General features: G+C 40.1%; 1 protein-coding gene across 2 annotated transcripts; it reads left to right on the forward strand.

Annotated features, from left to right (window-relative positions):
• Positions 1–5516: 5516 nt before the first annotated feature.
• On the forward strand, positions 5517–15422 carry LOC116180929. 2 transcript variants are annotated; one of them, XM_031501114.1, is made up of 11 exons: positions 5517–5642; positions 9968–10054; positions 10104–10406; positions 10452–10723; positions 10771–10967; positions 11011–11130; positions 14180–14258; positions 14304–14648; positions 14693–14949; positions 14995–15204; positions 15252–15422. In XM_031501114.1, the coding sequence occupies exons 1-11, from the start codon at positions 5631–5633 to the stop codon at positions 15293–15295; spliced, it is 1926 nt and encodes a 641-aa protein (XP_031356974.1). In that variant the 5' UTR covers positions 5517–5630; the 3' UTR covers positions 15296–15422. The 2 variants fall into 2 exon arrangements, with proteins under 2 accessions (XP_031356974.1, XP_031356973.1); XM_031501113.1 differs by lacking the exon at positions 5517–5642 and having other exon boundaries at positions 9577–10054.
• Positions 15423–19403: the final 3981 nt, after the last annotated feature.

Raw genomic sequence — 19403 nt, forward strand, 5'->3', positions numbered from 1 at the left:
GCTTCAGATACTACAGAAACTACTCCGTAAGGAAGAGACCGCTGAAGCTATAGGAGTTTTAAGCGGTGCCATACTACTACATCGACTACTCGACACCACAGAAATCATGCAGAAGTTAGAGAAACACCAGGAGTTACAAAGCTACATGTATTCATAGACTATCAGGATTAAACGTACTACATCGACCACAGTGGTGATCACAGAACCCACAGATGCACAGGAACTACAAAAAGTGTCTAGATTTAACAGAAGCTTCATGCGCTACAGAACCTATAGGCGCTACAAGGTAATTCCCACAGGGATTGTAGAACTGTAGACTACAGGTGCTTTAAAAGTTACAAAGGGTACTTATACAGAAATCACAGATGCTACAGAGCTAGCTGGAAAGACTATAGAGCGACAGCGGCCGAAAATGCCACATAGTCCGCAGAGACACAGAAAAACGACAGATGCCGCAAGAATTACAAGCCTGTAGAGGAGTGTTAAAATTCCTGCGTTAGATGTCACCTGCTGTCGTTCCCATCCTTTGAAACGAAACTCATTCTGAGCGTGCTCCTCATTGTCCCTAGAAAAGCGTGATTTTGTACTTTACCAGAACTGATAACCTGACATTACCTCTGACCAGAGACTTCCGCCTGTGTTCCAGGGTTTCCAGTGTTTCTAGATTCTTAATTATGCATTCCGTATCTGTTTCCTGGTTACACCAAGGACCTGAATTACTATTCCGTTTACTTTGCAGTTAGCTTTCAGTTCAATTCATTTTTTTTTTCTTGCCTCATTATCTGTAGCGTCAATTCTGGTATGTTATATAAACCTGCGCAATTTTTTTGAAAATTTGTTGTTTTTATTACAGGACGCTGTCGATGGGGATTTTATTGGAAAACCGATCGTTCAATCCTATAATATATTATTCAGAGTGACAGAATAGATACATTTGGTTTGACTATTTAAAGCGAAACGTTTCTCTAGATATCAATCTTGAGGTGTCCTCTTATATTATATATTGTTTTTATTATTACATAATATTTGTTTGAGTATTTTCACATTACAAAACACGTTAATTTGAAGTAATTTCTCAAGGAAATTGATTGATAACCCCCACATCTATCGCGATTTCCTCAATCATCTCATTTCATCGCCAGAGCCGCCATTTCGCGCAATTTATCCTCGTTTGTACATTTCCCCCAGTAAGGATGCTCGATAACACCGGCACGTTTTCTCGATTACATTTACCAATCACACTTTGTTTAGCTTGATTCGACATTGATGTATCAACAATATTACTTTCGCGTTTATCGCATTACCATCGAAAGTTCGCGGATTCGTGTACTCGTAATTAAATGAAAGTATATAAATTAAATTTGCGAACAAAATTGTCACGAACATCGGCAGGCCGAACTTTCGATTGAATCTTAGATCAGAAAGTTGTCTAAAAGCGGCTTTGAAAGGCAATAATCACTGAAGGTCTGTAAGTATTCGCATGAGACACGAAAACTGTCAGGCTCGTGTCCTTTTAAGATTCCCCACGAGTGTCCTTTCCGTGATGGAGTTTACGTATCATAACATAACCTATCCCTCCTTTCGCGACTGCTGCATTCGATGGTCGTAAAAAATATAAAATTAGTTTTGAAACAGTTTTTTATCGTTCTGTCGTTTTTTCTCTCTCCGGGCGACGTACGCCGGAATGATAAACTGCTTGTAAACTTAAATTCCGCGACGTGGTTTAATAATATGTAAACTACACCCGTTTTTTACGATGGGCGATATAAAAAAACTTAATGGCGATTTTTCATAGGGAACGTTTTTGATTCCTCATTTGCATAAGCACGTTCTTTAAAATCAAGTTACATTTTATATAGTGAATCGTAACGACATCTTTGTGTCAGGGAACTTATTGTTCAGGGACGTGGATATTAATTAAAGAAATAAGAAACACTCCGAGACATCTACGGTATAATGAAATTCGGAGCGATATAAATAAATTACACGTACGTTTTGTACTATGACGCCTTGTACCCGTACGTTAAACGTGATCCGCCGATTACGGATTTCGCCGTTATATCTCATTTGCAGTGCACGCACGAGTGTTCGCTTTGATATACATAATTGACGCACCCCGAATGTAGTTCCCCTCAATTAACTTGCTCTACAATTTAGCTTTCACCTACACTTAAATTGTAGTTGTAACGTGCCCAAAAGATTCCAGGGTGCATCAATGATATCTCGAAATTGTTGGTCTTTAATAGAATTCGATCGTTCTAAATGCAGTACATAATCTAATTCTATACCCGTTTCAAAAACGAATCTGGGAAATTACCGGCGGACCATCTGGATGTGGAAAATCCGAATTCAGAAAGTATTTTTTCCTCTACATACATGTGATACATTTGTAGAATAAAAATGATTCGATGATGAAAAGTACGAATCCTTTTCCGATTCCTACCTATCGCTTTCTTTACCTTTCTGCACAGCTATTTACATACCGTTCGTGTGCCAGCTTTTCAGTAGAATTTGTACAGTTCCTAGATCTCATGAAAAGCCATACAATAAGTACATTTTCATTGAAGTCTTCGGAAACCCGTTGCTAAAAAATCTCTCCAGAAGCTATTTGCCAGCCAGCCAGCCAGCCAGTTTTCTTAGAAACATTCGATCGGCCACAAACAATTTGCAAATCATCTTAACTATTAAACACACAGAAACCTTTATCAAAGTCTCCTTTCAAGTGTTGGAACATTGTAACAAGATACTCTGCTGTCTTCCCAGAATCCCCGAGACTGTAAAAATCTTTTTAAGGAACATTCAAGAAACCTCTTTGTCCATTAAAAGTTGTTTATAGTTTTCCTAGACTCTCAAATCTGTATTCGACCAAGCTACCAAGATAACTTTTGGAGGTTTTTAGCCAACGCTATTCTAAAATTCATCCTGAAAGCGCTGCTGAAAACTGCATAGTATTCTGCGTGCCTGAGTATCTGTAGTATCTGTAATCTGCACTATCTGTACCATCTGTACTATCTGTACTATCTGTACTATCTGTTCTATCTGTACTATCTGTACTATCTGTACTATCTGTACTATCTGTACTATCTGTACTATCTGTACCATCTGTACCATCTGTACCATCTCTACCATCTCTACCATCTCTACTATCTCTACCATCTCTACCATCTGTACCATTTGTACCATCTCTACCATCTCTACCATCTGTACCATTTGTACCATCTCTACCATCTCTACCATCTGTACCATCTGTACCATCTGTACCATCTGTACCATCTGTACCTGCTGAAAACTGCATAGTATTCTGCCTGCCTGAGTATCTGTAGTATCTGTACTATCTGTACTATCTGCACTATCTGCACTATCTGCACTATCTGCACTATATGCACTATCTGCACTATCTGTACTATCTGCACTATCTGCACTATCTGCACTATCTGCACTATCTGCACTATCTGCACTATCTGCACTATCTGCACTACCTGCACTACCTGCACTACCTGCACTACCTGCACTATCTGCACTATGTGCACTATCTGCACTATCTGCACTATCTGCACTATCTGCACTATCTGCACTATCTGAACTATCTGCACTATCTGCACTATCTGCACTATCTGCACTATCTGCACTATCTGCACTATCTGCACTATCTGCACTATCTGCACTATCTGCACTATCTGTACTATCTGTAGTACCTATACTATCTGTAGTATCTGTAGTATCTGTAGTGACTGTAGCATCTGTAGCTTCTGTAGCACTTGTAGCATCTATAAAATTTGTAAGTGTAACATCTGTTACTTCCTAGAAACTTTGAAGTTTTTTGTGCTATTTTTTATAGTATGAACTCGTTATTTTTCTGTATATTGTCTTAGTGTTTCCAGTTGTGCAAATGTATCTCCGTGCTCTTTTTTTTTCTGACCATATTAGTGAAATATTTGAGAGTTGTCACAAACGGGCATTAGGTGTGCCAAGTGCTGCCCCACTTACGAATAGGATAGTATAAAATTCGTTTTTGTTCTAATTTATATAATATATCTTAGTATTTCTGCGGTTTCTGTACTCGCGCTATAGTTACACTACGATTTCTCAGTGGTTGCCATGTAGCGTCCCTCAAACTTCATTGTAACTACCCGCCGGTGGTTCCAGTCTATCGTAATGTTCTCTTTTTCTCTCTTGACTTGATGTTCGCTTCTGGCCCTTTCGTGGTTTTCAGGGGGGAAAGATTTCCTTAGACTGAAATTGCAGGCAGTCCTTCCTAGTAGTTGCTGTAACTTGGTAGTGTTTGCTACTTATTTTCTCTAGTTCTTCTAATTGATCTAAATCTCTACTATCTCCAATCTTCCAGCAACTCCCGTAGTTTCTCTTGTTTTAGCCTAATTTTTACTTTCGATTGTTATTATTTCGTTTTTAAGCGTGTTTAATGGATATTTTGTAAAACGCGCGAGAAGTAATGGCGAAGGCTTTGTTTTAATATTGTGGTAATTTCGTTTGCGAATAGAAACTAAACCGTACGATAGGTCGGTCAATAAGGGAAGGTAATTTCTTTTCATTCAGCATTGATTAATTAAATTAAATATATAATAATTTACACATAGCTCACTCACCACATTCGTGAACCTGCTAATTCAGCAATGTCCGAATTCTCCAATGATCTCGCGCCGTTAATCAGAACAAAGATAAAATTTAACATTAAACCGCGACTCAAAGGCGCTGGAAATGTCCGGAGTCAACTACAGAACAAAGCACTCATTCAAAAAAACTGCCTAAAGTGACTCACCTCGGCGTACAATCGTCAAAACAATTAGTTTACATTACACCACGAACAATATTTGTTTGGAAGAATTTTTTAACACTAATGAATTGGTTTCTGTGCGGTGTGATTATTGCTTTCGTTTTTGTGATTGCTGTAGTTCTCGCAGTGCATGTTGTTTCTGATATTAATTTTACTGTGGTCTCTGCAGTTCTACTAGTTTCTGAAGGTATTTTAGCGAATTTTCTAGAGCGACATGAAGGCGCTATCAAGTCGATAAAGGATTAGTCACCGGCGACCAGAAATGAGAGCGGATATGACTCTTTATTTCTGTGAAAAATCATGTTTTCTAGACCTTTCGACAACAATAATTAGTGTTACAAATTAATCTATTTAAACCATTTTAATTTAGTTTCTCGTTAATAGTGTTAGATTCAGTGAACATTAGTAATTAATTACGTAATTAAATCAATTTAATAATTAATTTTACGGGTGGGTATTCTTTAATCAATCGTACATTATCTTTAAAGAAAGAAAGTGTAAAAGGCGCCCCTCTCATAATTTTATCTTAATCTTAAAATTCAATACCTGCCCATTTCACGTTCTGACTATATCACTATACAATACGAACGGTTTCCTTAGTTGACCGACCGCGGCAGGTGCGGTGTAGTCGGACCCTTAGACTCAGTTGGCGCCTTGTTCTCGTCTTTGTACATACAATACGACTAATCTCCTTTTTCAGCCTAAACGAATGAATGACGCTCATTGTGAATTATGCTAGGGTTGCAGGATAGTCGTCTTACAACTTGATGGAGGTACCTACCTAGAGTTAGCGTAGAACGCGTTTGGTTTAGTTGATCTTCCCTTCAGAACGTAAACCATGCAGAAAAAGGTGAGTCCTTAACATTATTAAATGTTGCTTGTGTATGCAGTGCAAAATTCCTTGAATGTCGTCTGTTTCGTTAACGGTAACCTGATCTGGTGCGGGATAGAGTACCTACATATTTGCTTTGCAAAGTACAAATTTAATATTGCTAAAATCCATCGCTAGCAATAAATAAAAAGAAACAATCCTCTCCTCCCTGTGTCCCGACGTCATCCAACCGCGATTCCTCTATCTTGACCCCGTCTGGATATTTTCTCCATATCACTTAAGTAAATGTTAAATAAAGCTAAGTGTACATTCCTGTTTCAGTCCTTTTATTGTTCAGAACTCCTTCCCCCTTCCATCTTTCCGTATCATAACTTCTTTCTCCGTTCCTTATACTACCTTGATAAGGGCCGTTTCCTGTCTCCTCCTTGTATTTCTCCTCCACTTAGTATGTTTCTCCCTTTTTCTCTGGTTATCACCCTCCCTGTTTTTATGTCCCTAATTTCTTCGTCATTATAATTATCTTCATTCTTCCTCCTATCTCTTCTTTCCATCCTTTTTCTATCACTGTTGTGTATCTGGGTCTTACTTCGGCACACTCTCTGTACCATCATTCCTATCTGTTATCTCTCTTTTCCGTTTCATATTATTGCCTTTTAATACTCTCCTTCATATCTTTCCACTTCCCTTTCTGAACTGTATTCTATTCTTCTTTTTGTTCCCTTAGTTGCTTTTTATTTGTCTGCACTGTGCGATTTGCCCTTATCTGTACTTATCTCTTTTTGTCTTTGTATCTTTGCATTTGTTGATCTGTGTATCTTCCCTTTTAGGATCAGTTCCAGTAGCTGTCACTGTCCCTTAAATTCTTTTGTTTCTTCCAGTATTTTTTCGTGTGCTCGTATGTAATAAATTACCCACCTCTCTTTTTCCCACATGTAGGTATGCGTATTTGCGGTCCCTATCTTCCTTCATATTTCCGTTTAATATTCTTCATCCCTTTTCTGTTAATCCCTCCTTGTTGCATTCTTTATCTCTTGGCTTTCGATCTTGTGCTGCTCTTCTCATCTCTACCTTTTATTTTCCTATATTCACTTTTCTGTTTTAATCTCCCCCTAATATTAGCCCCTTCACCCTTTCATCTACCATATTTTCTATTTCATTTTTTAACTCTTTCATTTCTTCTCTGTTTTATGTAATTATCACTCTAATTCTTTTCCCCTCCTCTTTCACTTGTCTTTCCCGTATGCCTTCATTCTTTTTCACTTCCTCTCCTCATTCTTTTATCGATTTTTTACCCCTATTAATACGCCGTCTTTTGTGCTTCCCTTTATAAAATCCATCTTCTTGGAATGGTTCGTCGATATTCTTTTCTTTATTTTCCCTCAGTTCTTTTCTTTATTTTCCCTCAGTTCTTTTCTTCTATCTTCTTCCACCATCTCCACAAGATCATAATCTTTTACCAAGTCCCAGAATTGTACGTTTTTAATTGCTATCCCCACCACATTCCAAAACATGATCTTCATGTTAATCATCTCCACTTTTATTCCATTTCTATCTCTTTTCTTACCCCCCACCCCATCCTCTTTTACTGTTAATTATTCCCTCCAACTCCAACTTTTTCCTCTACAGTTCTCTTAATCTCTGTTCTCTCTAGTCCTTTTTCTTTGTTACTTCATCTTCTTCTTCTATATCTTGCCGTTTCTTCTTTCCTCTCTGTCACCTCTATAATTCCCCTCTTTTGCCAAGTTAATTTCAGGACTATTACTGTTTTTCGTGTTGTTCTTGTTTAAATAATCGCTTTGTTTATTTTTATTTGTTATTGTAAATTTAAACTACGTGCCAAAAGATTAAGTTTAATCATTTGCAATAATTGCGTGTTGGTATTGTAAAAGCTTATCTCCGGTCAGTGCGATAAGAGTTCGTTATCTCTATATAAAGCTAATTAGTGTATATAAGCAAGTGTGCGTATAACGCAGGTGTTCAGTTATTCAAATACGCGCCTTAATTTTGATCGAAGCACCATCGGTTTGGCGTATGTGTTCTTGTGTGTTAATTGAAGTGAATGACAGTATTGATTGGATGTCAAGGATTATTAAATTTAATCGATCGCTTTTGCGTGGTATTTGTCATTTGGACATGAGTTCAGATTTATCGCTTGATTTTGTCAAACAAATCTGAGGAATCCGAGGAATCTGAGGCACCTGAGGAATCGGAGGAATCTACGGAATCTCCGGAATCTGAGGAACCTGAGGAATCTGAGGAATTTGAGGAATCCGAGGAATTCGCGGAATCTGAGGGATCAGAGGAATCTGAGGAACCTGAGGAATCTGTGGGATCTAAGGAATTTGAGGAATCTGAATGATCTGAATGACCTGAAGGGTCTTAGGAGTCTGAAGAAATGAAGAATCTGGAGAATTTGGAGAATCTGGAGCATCTGGAGCAGCTGGAGAATCTGGAGGATCTGTAGAATCCGAAGAATCACAAGAATTCGAAAAATCCGAAAAATCTGATGAGTATACAATCTGAAGGATGTGAGGGAACGTGAATTAATGTGAGGAATGTGAATGAATTTTAAGGAACCTGAAGGAGGCTGTACGAACCTGAATCTACCTGAAGGAATCTGATGAAGTCTGGAGAAATTTTAAGGAATCTGAAAAATGTGTAGAAATCTGAAGGAATCCGAAGAAATCTGAAGTAATCCGAAGGAATCCGAAGGAATCTAAACGAATCTGAACGAATTTGAACGAATATGAAGGAGTATGAAGGAATACGAAGGAATATGAAGGAATGAATATGAATGAATATGAAGGAATCTGAAGGAATATGAAGGAATCTGAGGAAACTGAGGAATCTGAGGGATTTGAGGAATCTGAGGAATCTGATGGACTCTGAAGGAATCAGTGGAACCTGAAGAATCACGGGAATCGGAGGAATCAGAGGAATCGGAGGGATCCAAGGAATATGAGGAATCTGAATGATCTGAATGGCCTGGAGGGTCTTAGGAGTCTGAAGAAAAGAAGAATCTGAGGAATCTGGAGAATCCGAAGAATCCCGAAAATCCGCAGAATCCGAAGAATCAGAAGAATCCGAAAAATCCGAAGATCTGGACTGAACCTCAATTAGGGCTTGAATTTCAAACCACAGACTTGACGTAAACCCAGATTCTTAGTGTAAGGCAAGGCATCCTAGGTAGGTACAAACTCAAATCCAGATCCTAATTCAGGTGGAAAATCAAGATTTAAATCGGGATTAACATCGGATCGAACGGTTGTAGTCAGATCCAGACGTAAGATTCGCATTTCGATTGGTTACAATTTCAAATTGAAATACAGACCCAATTTAAGAACCAGATTAAAAAAAATATGCAGATTAAGATTCAAACCCAGTATCTAGTCTTGTCCAGATCCAAATGAAAGTCTAGATCTGGGCGAGTTTTGAAATTTTGGATTCACTCCTAGGCAACTCTCAGCACCAAAAGTTAGGCGCAGTATTAAACAGGTTTAGTTTCTAGCTGGGATTCAGATTCAGAAGGTACGCCACAGATTTATAGGCAGACTGGGCCATGGCCTACTCACAGATACAGTATGGATATCAGGCCAGCCTCAAGGTTAAAATCAGATAATTCAATCCCATATTCGCTACCAAACCCAGATTCGGATTAAAACTCAAATTCGGATATACATTTGAACTACTGGGAGCACCTGTATCACATGAATGATCTTAATCGATCTCCGGCATGGACCATTTGAATACTCTGTTTCACAATTGAAGATGTGGATCTGAGCCTTTTGGATCCTGCGAACCACCTGAACCATCAAAATCACTGGAATCGTTTGAATCGAATTTATCATCATTTTTTTGAATATGAATCATGAATGGAATGATCTGAATTGTGTGAAATCACCCGATCCATGTTAATTAATCATCTAATAATTCAGATTCTATTACCAACTAGATCATATGGAATCTCACGTGCATCTATTGCATGTGATCTGCCTGAATAGTATTGTAGCGAATATTTTCAGGGCGACATCGGGGCGCCATCAGGTCGCCACCAACTCGATATACGATTAGTTACCGGCGATAAGGAATGAATTTGGATGTGACGAACTCTTTTTGGGAAATATGACATGTGTATTCGAGAATGGTCCAGAATTTTTTTGTTTGCTGTATAAGCAAATTGAATCGTGTTTACGTCGAAGTGAAAACTGACTTCAGGGCTGGTGTGTTTTAAAATCAATCTATTTAAGGACAAATTTCATTCATAATTAATTGTACATAATTAAATGTACGTTCAAGTATGTAATTCTAAATCGGAGAATAATTCAGCGAATCGTTTATTTCAGTCAAAACAGTCTCCGTACTATCAACTGTCTCTGTCAGCCTCAAAACGTTTGCTGTCCACAAAAAACGTACGCTTCTCACACAAGCACGTAAGTACTACCTCGAGTTTTAAGCCCTTTATTATACTATCAGTTTCAGTTTCAGAAATATCGCGAAATTTTGACCGAAATTTCCGAGAGAGCCAAAAGGTTCCTGAGGAAAAACCGAAAGCCGCGCAATTTCCTCAAAACACTTGACGAGGTGATACCCACGGCCTACTTTGGCAACCGACGTCATCGCAAATTGTTCTACGATGTTGTTAAACTAATTTTAACGCAATCTGAATTTGAGTGCATCTACGTTAGGCAGCTCGTCATTGGCTACAACTTGAACACGGTTCCCTGGCTCAGCGACCTGGTGCGTACCACTCCCGCGAAGATCTGTCGGCGATACCTGTGCCAGGTAAAAAAGTTCAAGCTTTACCTCTTGAGTTAAGTCTCGTTTTAGGGGCAAGTGAGGTTGCTCGAAAAAATCGTAAAACCCCTAATTCTCCAGGCGTATACCGTTGTGAAGAAGGGAGACAAGTACGAACTGGAATTGGTGCCCAAAACCCTTTGGTCATCCTACCGACAAAAGGTGATCAACTTGCTATTGAAGAAAGGCCACCTCCTCCCTTCTAACTCCCCCTCAAGACCATTGGGCGCGCTACAAATAAAGCCAAAGAGTGGATACTTTGATCCGGAACGGTTTAGGCTGATAGTTAGGCTAACCCCTCAAACGTATGCTTCGTGTTATCTACGCGTAAGTGCTCACTTTTAACCCGTAGAAAGGCAAGGAGACGCAAAGAGAAGCTGTTTACCCGCGAAATTGGGAGGGACATACGTCACGCCGCGCGAAAGTTATCCGCAACGAAAACCACGGACCTGTTTCGCTGCTGGAAGGATTACCTGGACCGAGTGGGAGGTGGAAAAGTGTACGGGATCAAAATTGACATTCAGGATGCGTTTGGGAATATTAATATAGGTAATTCGTTTCTTTTTGTGGTTACTCTGAGCGTGTATCCTAGATTTTATGTGCTACATCTTGGAGAGGTTGTACGAGCGCGGGCAGATTTCGAGTAATGTTCGTACGTATCTGACCAATCATATCAAGAATCAATATGTTATTTGTGGCAAGGATAAAGATGGTAAGTGGTGATATCTCCATTTCAACATTTGGGTATTCCAAAAATTTCCTAAATTTATTGAAACCAGTTGAGTACCAAATATTTCCCAAGTTTCCTGAACGTTTCCAGAATGCTATCTAGTAAATGCCTAGCGCAAACTTTGAACGGCGACCAACCTTTGGACTTTGAACGGCGATCGAACATTGCACTTTGAACGGTGAGCAAATTTTGAGTTTTACACTGGCTTAATTTCGAAGACCGCCACATATTTAACTTTTGAGATTACTATTTAGTTCCGAAAGTCCTCGTCAGGAGGAGGAGCAAAATAAATTTGACGGAATCAGAATTTAGTCTGGTCACGATTGCTCAGGAGGCGATCGGCCGTTAAGCTTCGTCTTGGCATATCTGTTAGGAGCAGGTCAGTGGTGATCAACCTTTGATAGATAACTTGACTTAGCTTCCAAGATCTCTCATTGAGGGGTGAGGTGCGACCGAGTGGGAAATGCTTAGGGATGAACTACCTAACGGATCTTTGAGTATCACCTTTACCCCCCCCCCCCCCCCCCCTTCCTACATACACTGTGTTCTATTAATACAAACTTGACAGAGAAAACTTTCCTGACGTAATAAAGAAAGCACAACTTATTATGTGTTCCTGGTAGCCGGATGAAGTTTTTAGTATGTCTGGCAGATTTTAAGAGCAAAAATACCTTCCTCTGTAGTACATTATTAGCCAAAAATTTGTCTATTACGTATTAGAAGCAAACAAGTCTCTGATATCCAGAAATTCTCAAAAAAATCGTGTGGGATACTGTATTAAGTTCGCAAAGACACCCTCGCGCATTATATTCTCCTCACACAAACTATAAAGCGAAACTGAAAATTAGATATAAATCGCTCCTGATGTTAGAAAGTCACCAATCATTATCACACCTGATAGCAAAAGAAGGGTGCCAGAATCTTCCTGATAGATACTATAAGTATTGGGAACATGGATAGCTCCTCTCGCATTATGTTCTCTTGATTGAAATCAAAACCACATAACAAAGTAAGGTGTTGTCTGGCCATAGAAAATATGCAAAATTGTTTTTACAGTTATACCATAGCTACCCCGAGATTATGTTCTCCTGATACAAACTGACAGTTTACTCCTACTTCTTTGTAAAACAAGTTGCCTATGTTCTCGTAGCATCCAGGGAAGTATCAAAAATTGTCCAGCCTCTTACTTTAAGTAGTTGCACCGGAAATAAGTCTTCGCGCGTTATCGTTCGAAAGTGACCTCTTCATTTATCATGCAAACCTGATAGCAAGAGAAAGGTGTCAGAATCTTTCTGACACTACCATAAGTATTAGGAGCAGGGATAGGGAGACATTATGTTATCCTGACCCAACCTGATAGTTACCCTAAGTATTAGCAGCAGACATCCATCCTCGCACATTTATTCTCCAGATACAAATTAATAACCCGTTTCTTGCCTATGTTCCCCTGGCAGACGAAACAGGTTTTCAATATTTTCCCGCTTGTTACTTAAATTAGTAAGCAGGTTGCAGAGTTTTTCTGACGTATACTATAAGAATTGGGATCAGGGTTACATCCCTGCCCATTATATACCTACTCCTGGTTACAACTAAAAGTAAGGGTTCAACATTCCTTTTATGGGAGAAGGGTATCTTTTCATTTGATCTACCCTCCTCGCAACCAGTAGAAGTTTTCAGGTTATTTCAGACGATTACCCTAGGTATTAGGTGCTGTAATACCTCTTCGCACATTATATTCTCCTGATACAAACCTGAAAGGGAAGATTTTGATGCGTCCTGTGTAACAGATGGCCGCTTGTGTCATTTCATAAATTTGGTCTTGAATTTATATTTTGTTCAGCATAGGGAAATCTACACATATACCGCTTCATAGTGAACGTAAACCAATGTATGTCTGGCGATAACAATAAACGTGTTGGGGAAAGTGAGCTCTTGTGACCAAAATGTTCCGCTCCGTTCTGTTTTAGCCGAGCCTTTTAAAAATGTACGTTAGTCGAGGCCATTGCATACAGGAAAAACTCCCATTTCGGTTTTTTTCTTGGGCAAAAATGAAATAGTAGAATAAATCTGAGAGAGCATTCTAAGCTGGTTTTCGCGAGCGATCACGTACTGTGTTAGGTACGCGACATTAAATTCTTACAGAAGTTACGAGTGCGAGTCAGTACCAATTGGGGCACGCTACATTATTTTGTTATTGTTGGCTTATTTCACGGAAAATGCCTTCGAGTAGAAAGAGACTTCCTAAAATTTGAGTACGTCGTTGAGAAACAATTAAGTGATAAAATTCGCGCGAAGGAACATTTTCGAGTCGGAGATTCGCTTTTGAATTAAAAAACGTGATTAAAAAAATAAACGTTTTTCGGATCTCTAACAACAACCACTGGTTAAAAGCAAGTTTCTCAAAGTTGAGTGACGTCATTGGTCAACACCTTGTGTGATAAATAAAATGTTGCATATAACGTCGTATGGCATAAAATTTATAGACAATTGATGCATTTGCGGACAACAAAACCTAGTTAGTAAATTGGGCAAAATTAACATCGACACAGTGGAATATTCGCATTCTATTTCTGTGCTTAAACCTGCTCTTACGTATTACTTTTAAATTGAAACTGGATTTGCTTATTTTAGGACTTTGCATATTAAGTTTGTTTGAAGTAATTTTAATTTTCCCAAAGGAATCGACCTATGAGAAACATTTGCATGAAATCGTCTAATGCTTTCAAAGGCCTTCAAATACTTTGCAAAACGATTTAATGCTCTGAATGTCTTAAAAGCCTTGTCCGGCTACTTCTAGAGAAGGCGCACTTTACCATTGAAATTTAATAACAGGCCTATTTTCCTGCCGAACGAGTCGAAGGCATGGAAAAGTGACAATTTTAAACCAGTGCCGAGTGAACCGAAGTCACTTAATATTTCCAATCCATTCGGTATTTCCAAAACTTGACTGATCCTGTTATTTCCCATATTCCCAAAGGCTACCCACACATTCGCAATATTCTGAATTTCCAACACGTTTCAAAATCTCTAGGTAAGCCGAAGACGTGGAGGTGGAACCGCGGTTTGTGCCAGGGTGACCGCTTTTCTAGCGCTCTGTGCCAACTATACATGTAGGTGGATTGACAATGGCGACCTCGACTTTACTATTATTGTAGGAGTTACCTGGACTCGACTCACCTAGCCGATCTGTACAAGCCGACCAATTTCCTCCACAGAACGGTTGACGACTACCTCTTTTGCTCAACGAGCGAGGACGACGTATCAAAGTTTCTTGCCACCATGCGAGCGTTACACGAGATCAACGAGCGGAAGACTCAGAGCAATATCGCCGGATTCGAGAGCCAGCTCCTTCACTATTACGGACAAACCATCTCCTTGGAAACGGGGGAGGTGAAAACTTTGTACAGTTGGGACAAACGGGCCGAAATTCGTCACCGGTTTAGACTGTGGAACATCGGTCAGGCCATTTATCACAAGGATCGATCCAGATCCATACGCGAGTAAGCTCCCTTCACAACGGCTCGCTTAATCAGCGCGTTTTCAGATTTCTGAGTCGCCCCATGAGGTACAAACTGAACAACTTCTTCTTCAAAAAGATTGAGCTGAACACGATCTTCAACTCGGAGGGTACAGTTTTGGAGAACTTCTTTGAGGCAATGGTCTACATTGCTTTCAAATTCGACGTCGGCGTGATGGCTTTAAAAAACATAATCGTCGATTACGCTTTGGTGGGCGATCTCGCGAGGAAGGTCGCGTACGCCTACTCGGTATGCGCTCTTCGCACCTTGGAGAAACACAAAGGTACAGTACTGCCAAAGAGCTTTGGGTGTACGGGTGAAATTTTAGGTGAATACCACACGGGTGAGTTGTCGGTTAGCCATCTACTAAGAGTCGGGATCCAGGCGTTTATTTTGGTGTTCAAAAGGCGGACTCTGTACACCCAAAGGTCAGTACTCACTCAGCTGACTAGGTCAAGGAACAAAATTAGCACCAAGCGGTTTGGGCGTCACAGTTTTAATCATTTTCGAAAGCTACCAGAGAGCTTCACTAACATAGGTAGGTACATTCCTTTCGCCATAATTTTATTGTATGCTTATGTTTAGGTATGCAGAGAAGATTGCCACAGAATAAAAGCTATTGGATATAGACCAGAAATGATTGGTCCCTTTTGACACAGACTATTCTGGGGTTGGATCCCTCTAAATTTCCAAATTCAAGAATAGTTTACGTTTTTTACTACTGGGCTTTTTATTTTCTCACTTTTTGAATCTTCGCATCCCGGTTTAAATGTGTATAGTTTCAAAAATAAATTTTAAACTATTTCATTTTTTTTAAATTTCTGGATATTTGAGCTTCCCAAACCCTGGAATTCGTTGATTCTTGAGTTTTGAGCTTTGCATCTTTAACCTTGAATTGTGGAAATTAGCTTTTGGATGTTGCATTTGGAAATTCAGATTTGGGGTGTCAAATTTTAATTTTCGAGTGTTGAATTTTTGACCCTTTTTAGACTCTTAAAATTCTGAATGTTTAAAATTAATTAGGAATAGTCAACAAATTTAAACGCTAACTCCTCCTAAATTGGGCTCTAGGACTACGTTATCTCTGATTTCTGAACTGAATTCCTAAGCTCAAACTTTTTTTTTAGTGAATTTTGTAGTCTCAGAAGTTTGAGTTTTCTAGAAACCATTGGAAAACTCTGGAGTTCTTTGATGGTCTTTGCACATCTCGGGAACCATTGAAATGCTTGGAAACCTTTAATTCCGAAATTTCCAAATTCTAAAATTGTGGAACCCCTAACATTGAAAATCGGTTTTCTCTAGTACACATTACTTTTGAAGATCTTTAGGAACTTTGGACTTTTGAAGGCTTTGCTTTGCAGTTGACGGAAGACCTTTTTAATCTTGGAACTCTGGAGATTGGCGAATGACAGTAAGGCGAATCAAATCCATGTCAAGGTGGAACAGCTGGCGCCGAGGATTGCATAGACAAGGGAGAGCTTGATCGCTTGTCAGCGAATTCTGGGTACAGAGCACCCTCCAGTTTCAATTAGCCTTCTGGAGGTAAAAGCAAGCTGTCAATGAACGTTTAAAACCCCAACACTCGTGGGACCTATTGTAGGTACCTATTCCCAACTGACACTTGGAGGACCCAAGATCCCTCCCTCTGAAGGAAGACTAGGTACTTGATGACTGCGAAGCATCGGGTAAAAAATCCTCAGCAGGCTTAGGAGAAACAAGTGAATTAATCAAAGTTGCGGAGGGTACGCAATTAAAGCCCACCGTGGAAGGGAGCTCAACACGAGCTTCGGGAGGAAAAGGATCTTCCAAAGCCTAACGTGTTCATGGCTCACTTTCCGAGAGAGGCGGAAGAGTCAACCGACCACATTTTAAAATGGTTACTCAACGTCGAGGAAAGGTCAATGGCCCCAACCAAACGAGCAAGCCTTGATCGTCGCTCAACCAAAGTCAAGGCAAAGGTTTTCGTTAAGGTCAAAGACACCGGCAGAGTTAGGAAAGAGGCGTCTCTCCTCATTTACGTTACGGTGGACGCAAGAGAAACAGAAGATAGCCCCATATCGCATAATGGCCGATATGAGATTGATACAGGTAAACCTACACAGGGCGAAATCGGCCACCAGCGGACTGTGCACAAGGTCAAACGAAGAAAATCTAGACGTGGCCCTTTTAGAGGAAGCATGGATAGGTAACTCTCCTATCAAGGGTTATCCTAATTCTGCAGAGACTCTGATTTACGAATGGGAGCGGTCTAGGGAGCGGTTTGGTAAATCAAAAATTGATGGTGGCTGTGGCCAAAATAGTGTGGCCGGCAAACTTTCCGTGGGAGAGAACGAGACAGCAGCGCTTCCGCCACCGGAAGTACGGAGGCTGAGCAAATACTACAAGTACAAGGGAAAGGGACTGTGTCTTCTGATAGGATTTGGCACCAACATAGTATAGTCAACCGTTAACTCAATTTTCATTTTTAATTTTTTAATTCGTACGGTCATTTGGACGAAATTTTTATGAGACGTTTTTGAGACGATTTTGTATCGATTCTGAGAATTTGGCACCTGGGAAATTTCGCTGGGCGGCTGGGGAGCATCGTCGTCGAGGTGCGCGGGCGCGTTTGAAAATTCGCCTCTTCCATACGGGTCGAGTTAGGAAGTCGCCGTTCCGGCTCGGGGGGTTCCTATAATTAGCGCAACTTCTGGTAAAGTTAAGAAAATTCCTACGGCATGCGTCGGGGTAGCTGCCACAAGAAACGAAAAAATCAAAAAAAATTCGTAACTCGAAAACGTTACCTGATTTCCTCTTGCGGTTCTCGGGAGATCGCGGGAGACGTGGAGGAGCGTGTTCGTGCGGCGATAGGATTCTGGAGTTAATTCGAATTTGGAAACTGCGCGACTTGGGGCGCCACTCTCGAAAAGGGGGTTTTTCGCATTTTCCAAATATGAGGACTTCTACCGGCCAAACCGTTAGAGAGAGCAAAACGTCAAATTGCGCGTTTGTAGATCTCGATGAGATCTACGAAACGAGGGTCACCCCCGAGGGAGGTGAGAGGAGAAAAACCGAAGTTTTTGAATAGCGCGCTCCGACGAAGAGATTCGGGCTCGGAATGGGACAGTAGGGACACCAACCGTAGAGGTGAGTACCTTTTAGATTTTCCATTGTCAGAGGAACCAGGAACAGGATAGAAGTCCTGGACATTACCTTTACCTCCTCTTTTCTAGTAGGCCAGAAATACCTTGCAGCTCTTGATGCGAACTCGCTTCCCGGTTCCGTCGAGCAGAGGGAGGACATCTGAAGACCTCCCCGGCCTGCCAACAAATTTGATTATAGTCTCAGTGGTCGTATATCCACACCAAGCAGCGCCTGTTAGGCGATAGGCTGCCACAAGATGGCCGGCGAAAATGGAATTCTACTTATAAAAGTGACTGAGACATTAATGTCCATTCTAGTGGAACGTTTTAGGGAGAACTGCCTTCTAAGCTATATCGCCAAGGACTGGAGGGGAGTAGGGGTGGTTTTCATTCCTAAGGCAGGTAAGAAAGCCAGGAATCAACCCAAGAGCTACCGACCTATCAGCCTATCCTCCTTCATCCTTAAAATGATGGAGACAGGGCAGTACATAAATGGAAGAGTTCCTTAAGAAAAAAAAACCTCCACACCAACCAACAAGTATACCAAAAGGGAGGCTTTACGGAGAGCGTCCTTCATAGCCTCATTTCTAAAATTGGAAATAGCATTCTGGACATAGAATCGACGGTTAAAAACTCGTAAAGTCTGCTCAACGTTCTGCTCTTAGACAGAGGAGAGAATCGTAAACCTTTGACAACCATTTTCGATTCTTATACAGAGCATTACAGACCTTTATAGGTATTCAAATGTCTTAGTTGGCCTTTAAAAGTCACACACGGCTTGTTAGTGACATTCAAAGGCTTTGGTACAACAATACAAGTTTATCCAAAGGGTCCACAAAATGACAAGCTTTTAGAAAGTCTCTGGGGGTCTCTTAGAACAAAACGATAAACGGTTTTAGAGGATCGTAAACCTTACAAAAATTCCTGGAGGCCTTTGAAGAGTTTTAGGGGCTTCAAGGGGTAAGGGATATCGACCCATAGGCTCCTAAATGTGTTTGAAAGCTTCTAAAGATGCTTAATGGCCCTCCAACACCCTTGATAGGTCCCAAATTTTACAAAAGCCCGTAAAGTCTCCACTCTAAGAGAGAGGAGAAGAAATCATGGGGACTTGAAAGCTCCTGCAAACCGTTTGCGCCATTCTATACCCCTAAAACCCAATAAGTGCTTTTCAAAGCTTTCAAAAGCTCTTAAAATGCACGTCTAACACGCATACGTTGTACTAAGGGTTTTTAAAGACATTCAAAAGCCAATAGAGGCTCCCAAACCCACTAATCGACTTTTGGAATTTGTTGTAGATCGGAATTACGGAATCTGAAATTCGTTTAAGGGACCTTAAATACTCTTAAATCATATAAAACGCGATCTTACGATTTTGAAGGTTTAAATGATTTGAAGTGTTTTTTTTAGAAAACTACAAAAACTAATTGTACTGGACATAAATAACTCAATTCCTCAAAACCTTCCCCATGGATATTTATTTATTTATTTATTTTTTTCAAATTTATTTATTTATTTAATTTGTTTAATTATTATTATTATTATAATTACTAAATATTAAATATCCACGGGGAAGGTTTTGAGGAATTGAGTTGTTTATTTCCTGTATGGTTCATTA

The sequence above is a fragment of the Photinus pyralis genome, unplaced genomic scaffold (assembly GCF_008802855.1).
Source record: "Photinus pyralis isolate 1611_PpyrPB1 unplaced genomic scaffold, Ppyr1.3 Ppyr1.4_LG9, whole genome shotgun sequence".
NCBI lineage: Eukaryota > Metazoa > Arthropoda > Insecta > Coleoptera > Lampyridae > Photinus > Photinus pyralis.

Bases quoted from the DNA above. Each gene is read 5' to 3' on its own strand.
- LOC116180929 (XM_031501113.1), top strand. From the start codon at position 9,908: ATGTACGTTCAAGTATGTAATTCTAAATCGGAGAATAATTCAGCGAAT. The intron at 10,724-10,770 runs GTATGCTTCGTG...TTTAACCCGTAG, and splicing joins GTTAGGCTAACCCCTCAAAC to AAAGGCAAGGAGACGCAAAG. The intron at 14,259-14,303 runs GTAGGTGGATTG...CTATTATTGTAG, and splicing joins GCTCTGTGCCAACTATACAT to GAGTTACCTGGACTCGACTC.